The following is a 13,741-nucleotide window of genomic DNA, read 5'->3' on the forward strand; positions in this document are numbered from 1 at the left end:
GATGAAAGACTGAAAACTTTCCATCTAAGTTCTAGAACAAAACAAGGACGCCCAGTGTCACCAGTTACCCAATACTGTGCTGGAAGTGCTAGCTAGAGCAGTTAGACAAGAAAAAGAAATAAAAGGCATTCAAATCACAAAGGAAGAAATAAAACCTTCATTATTAGCAGATGATAGGATCTTACATCTAGAAAATTTTGAAAAATCTGCAACAAAGCTAGCAGACCTAATAAAGGAATTCAACAAAGTAGCAGAATACACAATTAGCAAAAGTCAGTATTTCCATATACTAGTAATTAGCGATCTAAGGAGGAAATCATGAAAAAAAATTCAACTTACAATAGCAACTAAACGAATCAATATCTAAGAATAAACTTAACCAAGGATATAAAGTACCTGTGCAAAGCATGGCTAAAAGAATCAAAGAAGATAGTCATAAATGGAAGGACATCTGCATTCACGGATCAGAAGATTAAATATTGTTAAGGTGTCAATTCTACCCAAATTCATTTACAGACTCAAAGCAGTCCCAATAAATTCCCAACAGCCTACTCTGTAGAACTGGAATAGTCAATTACTAAATTTATTTGGAAAAATAAGGGGTCTCAAATAGCCAAAAACATCTTCAAAAAGAAAAATGAAAATGGAGGACTCTCACTTCCTAACTTTAAAGCATATTACAAAGCTGCCATGATAAAAACAGCATTGTACCGGCATAAAGAAAGACATACTGACCAACAGAATTTAACTGAGAGTTCAGAAACAGATCCTCACATCTACAGTCAATCGATTTTTTGCACAAGGCTGCCTGCCAAATCAATCTAACAGGGACAGAGCAGTCACTTCAATAAAGGGTGCTGGGAAAACTGGATATCATAAACGAATGAAAAAGAACACCTATCTTACACTGTATACAAAAATTAACCCAAAATGGATCAAAGACTTAAATATAAGATAGAATAACAGAATTCCTAGAAGAAAATGTGGGGAAGTATCCTGAAGATCTTGTGGTAGGAGGTGGTTTCTGGGATCTTAACCCAAAGCACAAGCAATGAAAGAAAAAAAAATGGATAAATGGAACCCCTTCAAAACTCAATATTTTGTGCTTCGAAACACAGCCTACTCAATCCACATGTCCAATAAGGATTTAATATCAAGCATATATAAAGAGATCCTACAACTCATCAATAAAAAGACACAATCCAATTAAAAAACAGACAAAAATACAAATCAACATTTTTCCAAAGAAATACAAATGGCTAAAAAACATATGAAAAGATATTCAATATCACTAGCTATTAGAATGCAAATTAAAACTACGAGATATTCCACACATACTAGAACGGCCACTATTAAAAAAAAGACTTCCAGAGAAGATGGCGGCTTAGTAAGACGCGCGGGTCTTAGTTCCTCCTCCAGAACAGCAACTAAAGAAACAGAAACAATACGAAACAGCTCCTGGAGCCACGACAGAGACCAAAAAGACAGCGTACCCCATTCTGGAACGGCTGAACGGGCAGGGAGAATCTGCTGCGGTGAGATACCCAAGGGGCGCGCGTTTTCCCGGCCGGGGCGGCTGGTGACTGGGGTCCCCTCCACGCACGTGGCTCCCCGGTCTGACTGGGAACGTTGGATAGCGGGGCCCTCCCGCCACGCTTGGCGTGTCGGGCCAGCTGGGCAATTTGGACAAGCACTCCCCCAAGCCACGGCAGCCGGCGACCCACCCCCCCACGTGCGGTTTCCCGGGCCGACTGCGAGATTCTGATTGGCAAGTTAAAGGAGCCACAGCATCTTTTACTGGTGGGACCCGCAGACAGACGAGCACCACGAGCGCCACCTACTGGGCAGGAAAATAAAAACAAAGCCCAGAGATTTCACAGAAAAACCTTTCAACCAGCCGGGTCCCATACCCAGGGAAATCTGATCAAATGCCCAGACCCCAGCAGAAAATAATGGATGACGCTCGGAAAATTGAAGATATGGCCCAGTCAAAGGAACAAACCAATAGTTCAAATGAGATACAGGAGCTGAGACAACTAATGCTGAATATACGAACAGAAATGGAAAAACTCTTCAAAAACCAAATCAATAAATTGAGGGAGGACATGAAGAAGACATGGGCTGAACAAAAAGAAGAAATAGAAAATCTGAAAAAACAAATCACAGAACTTATGGGAGTGAAGGACAAAGAAGAAAAAATGGAAAAAACAATGGATACCTACAATGGTAGATCTAAAGAGACAGAAGCTACAATTACTGAACTGGAGGATGGAACATCTGAATTCCAAAAAGAAACAGAAACTATAGGGAAAAGAATGGAAAAACTTGAGCAGGGGATCAGGGAACTGAATGACAATATGAAGCGCACAAATATACATGTTGTGGGTGTCCCAGAAGGAGAAGAGAAGGGAAAAGGAGGAGAAAAACTAATGGAAGAAATTATCACTGAAAATTTCCCAACTCTTATGAAAGACCTAAATTTACAGATCCAAGAAGTGCAGCGCACCCCAAAGAGAATAGACCCAAAATAGGCGTTCTCCAAGACACTTACTAGTTAGAATGTCAGAGGTCAAAGAGAAAGAGAGGATCTTGAAAGCAGCAAGAGAAAAACAATCCATCACATACAAGGGAAACCCAATAAGACTATGTGTAGATTTCTCAGCAGAAACCATGGAAGCTAGAAGACAGTGGGATGATATATTTAAACTACTAAAAGAGAAAAACTGCCCACCAAGACTTCTATATCCAGCAAAATTGTCCTTCAAAAATGAAGGAGAAATTAAAACATTTATAGACAAAAAGTCACTGAGAGAATTTGTGACCAAGAGACCAGCTCTGCAAGAAATACTAAAGGGAGCACTAGAGTCAGATACGAAAAGACAGAAGGGAGAGGTATGGAGTAAAGTGTAGAAAGAAGGAAAATCAGATATGATATATATAATACAAAAGCCAAAATGGTAGAGGAAAATATTATCCAAACAGTAATAACACTGAAAGTTAATGGACTGAATTCCCCAACCAAAAGACATAGACTGGCAGAATGGATTACGACCCAGCAATACCACTGCTAGGTATCTACTCAAAGGACTTAAGGGCAAAGACACAGACGGACATTTGCGCACCAGTGTTTATAGCAGCATTATCTACAATTGCAAAGAGATGGAAACAGCCAAATTGTCCATCAACAGACGAGTGGCTAAACAAACTGTGGCGTATACTTACGATGGAATATTATGCAGCTTTAAGACAGACTAAACTTATGAAGCATGTAATAACATGGATGGACCTAGAGAACATTATGCTGAGTGAGTCTAGCCAAAAACTAAAGGACAAATACTGTATGGTCCCACTGATGTGAACCGACATTCGAGAATCAGCTTGGAATATATCATTGGTAACAGAGACCAGCAGGAGTTAGAAACAGGGTAAGATAATGGGTAATTGGAGCTGAAGGGATACAGACTGTGCAACAGGACTAGATACAAAAACTCAAAAATGGACAGCACAATAATACCTAAGTATAATGTAACTATGTTGGAACACTGAATGAAGCTGCATCTGAAATATAGTTTTTTTGTTTGTTTGTTTGTATCTTTTGTTTTTGTTTTTTTTCTTTTTCCTTTTATATATATATATTTTTTTTATTAGTATTATTATTTTAATTCTCTTCTCTATATTAACATTCTATATCTTTTTCTGCTGTTTTGCTAGTTCTTCTCATAAATCGATGCAAATGTACTAAGAAATGATGATCATACATCTATGTGATGATACTAAGAATTACTGAGTGCATGTGTAGAATGGAATGATTTCTAAATGTTGTGTTAATTTCTTTTCTTTTTTTGATTAATAAAAAAAATTAAAAAAACAAAACAAAACAGAAACTACAAGTGTGGAGAAACAGAAACAATTATTTACTGTTGGTAGGAATGAAGAATGGTGTAGGGCTGAGGAAGGTAGTCGGGGGGTTTCTCTGGAAGCTAAATATAGAACTGCCATCTGATTCAGCAATACTGCTACTTGAAAGGAGGAACACCATAGACATTTACACCCGATGTTCACAATAGCATTATTTGCAAATGCCAAAAGATAGAAACAACTCAGGTGTCCACCAGCCAATGAATGGATAAACAAAATGTTGCATATACATATGATGGAATATTATGCAGCTCTATGAAGAAATGAAGACACAAAAGAACAACTACTGTACACCCTCACTAAAATGAACTAACTATAACTATAACTGGCAAACTTACAGTGCTAATATCTAGAACACAGGTCACCAGAAGATAGAATGAGAGCAGAGAATGGGGAGCTGATGTTTAATTTGTGCAGAATATGCTGATTATAAATGTTTGGAAATGGATGGAGGTGATGGTAGTGCATAACAGTGAATGTAACTAATACAATGATATGTGAGTGTGACTGCGGTTCAAATGGAAAGTTTAGGGTCATGTCTGACACTAGAAGGAAAGTCATAGGATGATACAAAGGACATATAATAGCAAACCCTCTTCAGGGTGAATGAAAGGTTCTAGACCTCACTGTGGTGATATATGCACAACTGTTTGAATATACTAGAAAACAGACAAAACTACATGGTATGTGAATTTATCTCAATAAAACTGCTTTTAAAAAAAAAGAAGGATCTCATATCAGAGACTTACAACTGGAGGATCTAGGGGAAATAGAGCAAACCTACCACAGACTGAGCAGAAAGAAGGAAATAACAAAGATTAGAGCAGAATTAAATGAAACAGAAAATTAAAAAATGAAATGATAGAGTAAAGCAATGAAACCAAAAGTTGGTTATTTGAAAAGAGAAAAAAATCAACAAAATTATGAAGCTACTGTGGTCAAAACAGCATCGTACTGGCATAGAGATAGATATCCTGACCAACAGAATCTAACAGTGTTCATATATAGACCCTCTGTGGTAGTTAGATTCTGGCGTCAACTTGGCCAGGTGAAGGTCCCTAGTTCTGTTGCTGTGGACATGAGCCAATGGTACATGAACCTCATCTGTTGTTGATTACATCTGCAGTTGGCCAGGAGGCATACTTGCTGCAATGAATGTTTGATTTAATTGGCTGGTGCTTGAATGAGAGACTCAACACAGCACAGCCCAAACAGCTCCACATACCTCATTCTCAGCAGTCACAGCTCAGCCCAGGCCTTTGGAGATGTAGAAAGGAATCACCCCAGGGAAAGTTGTTGGAACCCAGAGGCCTGGAAAGAAGGCCAGCAGAGATCACCCTGTGCCTTCCCACATAAGAAAGAACCTTAGTTGAAAGTTAGCTGCCTTTCCTCTGAAGAACTAACAAAATAAATCCCCTTTTATTAAAAGCCAATCCATCTCTGGTGTGTTACATTTCGGTAGCTAGCAAACTAGAATACCCTCTCATCTATGGGCAACTGATCTCTGATAAGGCAGTCAAGCCAACTCACCTGGGACAGAATAGTCTCTTCAATAAATGGTGCTTGGAGAACTGGATATCCACATGCAAACGAATGAAAGAGGACCCATATCTCACACCCTATATAAAAATTAACTCAAAATGGATCAAGAACTTTTAGAAGAAAATGTAGGGGAATAGAAGAAAATGTAGGGGAATATCTTGTAAAACTTGTGATAGGAGGTGGTTTTCTAGATCTTACACCCAAAGCAAGAGTACTGAAGAAAGAAATAGATAAATGGGAACACCTCAAAATTAAACACTTTTGGGCATTAAAGAACTTTGTCCAGAAAGTAAAAAGACAGCCTACACAATGGCAGACAATATTTGGAAATGAAATATCTAATAAGAGTCTAGTATTCAGAATAAACAAACAGACTGTTCAACTCAACCACAAAAAGACAAACAACCCAATTACAAAATGGGCAAAAGACATGAACAGACACTTCTCAGAAGAGGAAATACAAACGACTAAAAGGCACATGAAAAGTTGCTCAACTTCCCTGGCTATTAGGGAAATACAAATTAAAACCACAATGAGATACCACCTCACACCCACCAGAATGACCATTAGCAATAAAACAGAAAACAAGGGCTAGAGAGGATGTGGAAAAAGAGGCACACTTATCCACTGCTGGTGGGAATGTCAAATGGTACAACTGCTGTGGAAGGCAGATGGGTGGTTCCTGAGGAAGCTAAGTATAAAACTGCCATATGACCCGGCAATACCACTGCTAGGTATTTATTCAGAGGACAGGAGGACAAGGTCATAATCAGACATTTGCACACTGTTTATAGCAGCATTATTTACAATTGCCAAGAGATGGTAACAGTCCAAATGTCCAACAACAGATGAGTGGCTAAACAAGCTGTGGTATATAGATACAATGGACTATTACGCAACTGTTAAGAATAAACTCAAGAAGCATGTAAGGTGAATGGACCTTGAGGACATTATGTTAAGTGAGATAAGCCAGAAACAAAAAGACAAATATTATATGGTCTCACTGATATGAACTAACATTAATAAATGAACTTGGGAGAATTTCAGTTAAGAACAGAGGTTATCAGGACATAGAAACAGGGCAGATATTCGGTAACCAGGGTTGAAGGATACAGACTGTACAACAGGACTGACTGTAAAAATTCAGAAATGGAGAGCACAATACCACAATGTAGCACAATAACATAAGTACGCTGAATTTGAGAAGGATAGAAAGGCTGGGGGCACATACAAAACCAGAAGGAAAGATAGACGATAAAGACTGAGATGGTATAATCTAGGAATGCCTAGAGTGTATAATGATAGTGACTAAATGCACAAACTAAGAAATGTTTTTGCATAAGGAAGAACAAAGGAATGTCAATATTGCAGGGTGCTGAAAAATAGATGGTCATTCATATTTTAAAACTTCAACTTCTGTATGAGACTAAAGCAAAAAGTGTTTATTTGATACAAAATTTATATTTTGACTAGTGCATTTCCTAATATAACTTACATGATACAAGTTAACCGAACACCATTTAAGTACACGGAACCTTGAATAGGGGATGGAATTTTTGTAGGTTTGCCCAGTGTGATACCCCAATAAATCCCAGAGTGATTTGAACAGTGAATAAAGAAGTATTTGCAAAGTCCCCTTCGGGGAACAGTGAGTAAGGGGGAAATTTCAACTTTTCCATTTGGAGAATTCCTGATATTCTAGCACACAGTGGGAACAACCAAATCAATAGGCCAATCCCTCAATCTTGGGACTTGCTCATATGAAACTTATCCCCACAAAGGATAGGCTAAGCCTGCTTACAATTAGGTCTAACAGTCACCCTCAGAGAACTTCTTTTGCTGCTCAGTTGTGGCCTATCTCTGTCTCAGCCAACACAGTAAGCAAACTCACTGCCTTCCCTCCCACCCCACCCCCCACCATGTGGGTCATGACTCCCAGGTGTGTAAACCACCCTGGCAACGTAGGACGAGAATCCTAGAATGAGCTGGGATTCAGCATCAACAAGGGATAAGAAAACCTTCTTGACCCAAATGAGGAAGACAGAAATGAGACAAAATAAAGTGCCAGTGGCTGAGATATTTCAAACTGTGTCGAGCAGTTATCCTGGAGGTTATTCATACGCATTATATAGATATCCTTTTTAGTTTAAGGTGTATTAGACAGGCTAGAGGGAAGTGCCTTAAACTACTGGAAGAGCTGTGTTCCAGTAGCCATGTTTCTTGACTATATGATAATAGCTTCCACAGTGTGACTGTGTGATTGTGAAAACCTTGTGTCTGATACTCCTTTTATCTACTGTATGGACAGATGAGTGAAAAACATGGATTAAAAATAAAGAATATGGGAACAAATGTTAAAATAAATTTGAGTAGATTGAAATATTAGTGATCAATGAAAGGGGGTGGTAAGAGGTATAGAAAAATAAGGGGTACCAAAGTTAAAATATATTGGGTGGATGGAAAAACTAGTGGTCAATGAGAGGGAGGGGTAAGGGGTATGGTATCTATGAGTTTTCTCTTTTTATTTTTTTCTGGAGTGATGCAAATGTTCTAAAAAATGATTATGGTGATGAACATACAACTATGTGTTGATATGGTGAGTCACTGATTACACACCAAGAATGGAATGCTTATATGTTAAGAATGCTCGTTTTTGCGTGCTGTTTTGTCAATAAAAGTATATACATATATATACAATGTATAAAACAATAAATTTAACCAAGTCTGAAAAGGACTTGCACATGGAAAACTATAAAACATTGGTGAAAGAAATAAGACACAGAATGGAAGGACCTTCTATAGTTATGCATCAGAAGACTAAATATTATGAGGATGTTAATTCTACCCCAAGTGATTTACAGATTCAACTCAATCCCAATCAAAATCCCACCAGCCTTCTTTGCAGTAATGGAAAAGCCAATTACCAAAGTTATATTTAAGGGTAAGGGCCCATAACAGCCAAAATCATCAAAAAGAATGAAATTGGAAGACTTCCACTTTCTGATTTTAAAATGTACTGCTAAGTAAACAGAATAGCATGGCACTGGCACAATGTCAGACATATAGACCAGTGGAATCAAATTGAGAGGTTCAGAAATAAACCCTCATATCTACGGCTAACTGATTTTTGACAAAGTTGTCAAATCTGCTCAACGGTGACAGTATAGTCTCTTCAACAAACAGTGCTGGGAAAACTGGATGTCCATATGTCCCTACCCCACTCCATATACAAAAATTAACTCAAAATATATCAAAGATATAAATATAAGAACCAAAACTTATATAAATGAAAAAAGAGAACAGAGGGAAGCATCTTCAGTGCCTTGTGTTAGGCAATGATTTCCTAAGCTTTACACCAAAAGCATTAACAACAAAAGAGAAACTGGGTAAAATTACCTCATGACTCCAAAATTTCACTTCTAGGAATATATTCCAAAAAACTGAAAGCAAGTATTTACAAACCAATGTTCATAGTGGCATTATTTACAATTGCCAAAAGACAGAAGGAACTTGAGTGTTCATCAAATGATGAAAGGATAAACAAAATGCAGTATATCCATACAGTTAAATACTATTCAATCATAAAAAGGAATGAAATTCTGATAACATGTAACATGGATGAATGTCAAAGACATCATGTTGAGCAAAATAAGCCTGACACAAAACAACAAATACTATATGATCTCACTGATTCACGGAGTCAAAAACAAGAATACAGGATCATGATGGATGTAGGGAATAGGAAATGAATGCTTAATTGGTACAAAGTTTCTGCCTGTGGTGATAAAAAAGTTTTATCACCACAGTAAGTGATGGTGATGGCAGTATTACACTGTGAATATCATTAAGACCACTGAGTTATATACCTGAATGTGGTTAAAAGGGGAAATTTTAAGTTGTATATGTATTACTAAACTTAAATAAAATTTTAAAAATAAAATGAAATAAACATGACTATACCTGTACATCAGTGAATCCTAATGTAAACTATGGACTACAGTGAATAGTGCATTCTTTCATTAGTTGTAAGAAAGGTATCACACTAACGCAAAATGTTCATAAGAAAACTGTGGTGGGAGGGGGAGGTGTGTATAAGAATCTGTATTTTCTGTGTGATTTTTCTGTAACCCGAGAACTTGTCTAATAAAAAAATTAACACTAAAAGAGATGAAATAATGACGTTTTCTGCCCCACATTCTTCAACTATATTTTTGTCAAAAAACCAAACTTAAATGTCAAACAGAATTCTTCGAAAATGAAGAGGTTTTTCTATGTACCAAATCAATAATGAAGAATATGAAACTGACCTTAAGCATCACCAGATAATCATCATGACGCTGAATCTGAAGGAGGTTAGCCAAAGCCATTACACCAGCTTTAAAATCAGGATTATTTACTACAAAAGGTTAAAATAAACAGACAAAAAAAAAAGTTTAGCTCTGCAAACTTAATTACAGACACACATTTGTACACATATTAACTCACCAAAAAACAAAGTAGTATAGTACATCAATAATCAGGTAAATTGGTGAAATCAATAGTGTTCTATTAATACATTTCATCAAACTGAACGATTCAGTAAATGACTAATTTAACTCACATTAGGTTTGTCCTGTAACAACTTCTGCAAGGCCCATCTCTGCAAGCACTTATAATTAATATTTCTTTCCAAAGCTATTAATTTTAATCATAGGTCCCTTCAGTGGACAGTTTTACCAAAATCTTTTCTCTAAGAAGCTGCTCTGGAGTGTCCAAAAGCTTAATTCATTCATAAGACTTACTCGTAAATTATAGGTCACAATGAATAAGTCAGTAGAAGAATATTTAACACATCATTAACGTAAGTAATTAGAATCATCACACTTTTAAAAAAGGAAAGAATGACTAAAAGATAACTGGGACTTATAATGAAAAATTTTACCACTTCTCTCACAGTATCATTAGATTAAAAAAATTACTTTATACATGTGGGAAGGCAAACATTCACTAGCAGGATTAAATAAAAATCAAAAGCCCCAAATTACCATGACCAAATTGAAATAAGAGAATTTTAACATTCAGATATTTAATTGCCGTTAGAAAGAAAACACACTGGAACTAATAAAAGAGAGTAAAGCTCATAGAGATTTAAACTTCAATCCAAATGTTCTCTACATGTAACAGTGAGCCTAGACATCACTCTAGGGAGTAACACTCTATAAAGAACGCAAAAATACTGATGATCAGCTTCATGCATTTACTCATGTACTTACCATCCAAATTGATCAATGGCTCTGCATTTTTAGTTGCACTGTCAGCAGTTTTTGTATTATCAGGTACCAAGTCTTTGTATTTTTCAGCTGTAAAAAAAACAAAAATATAATTTTACAAGGCAACTTACAGTAAAATACACTACTACTTTATTTATTTATTTATTTATTTACAATGGGGGGGAGAGGGCGGTATATGCTCAGGAATCAAACCTGGGTCTCCTGCATGAAAGGTGAGCATTCTACCACTGAACCACTGGTGCACCCTACTTTATTAAATTTCAATGCGCCAAACATAAACATGAGACAATCCAGCCAATCAAAATAATTTTTTGCTAAGAAGACAATGTGACAAGCTTTTTCATTAAGCTAAAGTGGTCACTGGAACAGATGAAACAAATATCTTTTTATAACATATCTAAGGTCAAACATTATCTAAACTTTAGGGGGTAAAAGTCTGCTTTCACATTTTCCCCTAAAACTTGGTAGGAGGAACAGAAGAATGAGAGGAAGATTAGCCTTCTGAAAAAACTCAATAAACCTATTTCAAGAAGACTTGAAATTCCAGAATTCCAAAGACAGATTTTATTACTTTCATGTAAAAAATACCTAATATTAAAAGGAATTCGTGGGTGGGCAATGGTGGCTCAGTGCCTGCTGTGCAGTAGACCTGGGCTCAATTCCTAGAGCCTGCCCACGCCAAAAAAAAAAAAAAAAGGAATTCATGCATAAAAATACTTAATTCACTAAGCAATGTTCAAAGTAGCATCCTAGGCTACAGTGCTTATACAATTTACTAAGGATAAATAGGGAAAAGAAAAACTTAGAATTTAGTCAAGTAAGGGTCAGCTTAAGGAGGCTCCCACTGGTCAATTTGGGAAAACTTGAATGGCAAAATATATGATGACAAAAAGGATTATAATCCTTTGAATAAAATAAGGATCCATGCACCAACACTAATTTAAATAAATAAATGAATGAATGAATAAATCAGAGAGAATGGAAGATTCCTCCTTACAGCAGAAAGCCAAAGAATAAGTGTAGAAGAAATGATGGAATTAAATAAACACTTTTGGTAATTATCATCACAGTAACTGAATTAGGCAAGAACCATCAAACAAATACTGAAACTAGGAAGATTTGAGGAGCAACAACATACTGACATAGTCAAGAAGTGTCTCCCCATACGATATATATTTATTATACAAAGGAAAATAATTTTGCAGCAGAAAAACCTTAACCAAGTGATCAAACAACATGACCAGTTATAGGTCATATCAGTATCAAGTGCCTCCTGATATCATGCACTCAAAAGAACAAACACATCACTTCTGTGTTATTCCTAACAAAAGCACAGACCCTGAATCCAGACATGAGAAAACCTTAGACAAAACCAAAGTGAGAGGCATTTCACAAAATAAATATCAGGTCATGAACTACCAACAGAGTGAGAAACTGATCCTGATTATGGGAGACGGAAGAAATAACTGAATACAAGGCATAATCTAGGTTTGGGCTAGTTTTGCATTTTTGGGGGGTTGTTTCTGTTTTGTTTTGGGGGACATTAGAACTTTACTGGGACCATTGGTGAAATCTGAGTAACATATATGGATTAATATTTGGCACCGATGTTAAATTTCCTGATTTTGATCATTGTATTGTGGTTATGTAAGAGAATGTCATTTTTAGGAAATGAACAACCTTGAAAATTACTAACAAGTGGATTGTTAATTACTAACAACCTTAAAAATTACTAACAATTTTTGTAGACAAAAATCGTGTATATGTATATATGTAAATAAAGATAAACCAAATGAAGTACAATATTAACATTAAGGGGACCTTGGTTTAAGAAAAATCTCTGTACTGCTCTTATAACTTTTCCATAAATCTGAAATTACATTTTAAAAAAGTCAGATTTTAATCCCTTAATTGAAAAACTAGTATAAGTGCTAAGGCACAGATAATAAAAATTCACAATGCTTTCCTCAAATAAGAATAAAAATTTAAAATAACTTAAAAGCGAAGAAGAATGCGCGCCTCCTCTTGGAAAGGAATAGTATTACATTTTTCCAAACATCTGTTTTTGCAATGTCTGAATTTTAATCAAAACCTTGTTCTGAGTTTACTTTTTTTTTTTTTCTTTTTTACACGGGCAGGTACCAGAAAATGAACCCGGGCCTCTGGCATGGCAGGTGAGAATTCTGCCAACGGGCCACTGTCGCACGACCCTGAGTTTACTTTTAATACCATTTACAATTTTTTGGCAGGGGTAGGTACCGGGAATCAAACCCAGGTCTCTGGCATGGCAGGCAAGAATTCTGCCACTCAGCCACCACTGCACTGCCCAATACCATTTACCTTATAACTACTTTTTATTTTCTTTTTTTCAACATTAAAAAATACCATATTTCAAACACAAACTAGCTTCTCAATAATTTTTATTCATTCAAAAAAGACCATGTTTACAGTATTAGACAACTACAGGGATAAACAATCATAAGGCACCTACCATTCTTGGTATCTACGTAAGGTTTTACGTGGGTGAAAGATTAAAAAATGGGACAAATGGAATAAACAAAGGTAAAATAATTGAGATGGGATTATGAATTTGTTGGGAATGGTTGAAAAACATTTATGATAAACTAGAGAATACTTTGTTGCAAGATAACTCAGACCAAGATAGATAAAATAATCTTCTTCAAGGTCCTGAAAATTAATTACTACTGGCCTACAAAGCTTAAGATTATAACATCTATTTTCTAAAGAAAGAAAAGCCCAAGCATTTTCTTTTTAAACTAAAACTGAAAGTAAACAAAATGTTTCAAATTAGAGCTTTCCTCAAGATCTCTACCAGAAGAATTCGGAAATTTAAGTTTGAGGTACCAGCAAAACACAATTTCTAAGGCTCCAAACTAGCATAAGCAAAGTTCTGCATTCACCAGACACAATTTACCAAAGTTGATAAGCACCTATTGTGTGTAAAGAATAACATAAATAAAAGAAAGAGAACATAAGTAAAATATAAGAGG

At 36.2% G+C, this 13,741-nt stretch overlaps 1 protein-coding gene across 1 annotated transcript in view; it reads right to left on the minus strand.

Moving 5' to 3' along the window:
• The window catches only part of RTRAF (RNA transcription, translation and transport factor), a 36,043-nt gene that overhangs the window by 18,397 nt on the left and 3,905 nt on the right, over nucleotides 1-13,741 (minus strand). The window contains exons 4-5 of the mRNA XM_077126758.1: nucleotides 10,713-10,799; nucleotides 9,768-9,856 (exon numbers count right to left, since the gene is read on the minus strand). Coding sequence (XP_076982873.1) covers nucleotides 9,768-9,856; nucleotides 10,713-10,799 — 176 coding nt within the window. The remainder of the gene's footprint in view (nucleotides 1-9,767; nucleotides 9,857-10,712; nucleotides 10,800-13,741) is intronic.

This window comes from Tamandua tetradactyla, chromosome 14 (assembly GCF_023851605.1).
Source record: "Tamandua tetradactyla isolate mTamTet1 chromosome 14, mTamTet1.pri, whole genome shotgun sequence".
NCBI classification, from domain to species: domain Eukaryota; kingdom Metazoa; phylum Chordata; class Mammalia; order Pilosa; family Myrmecophagidae; genus Tamandua; species Tamandua tetradactyla.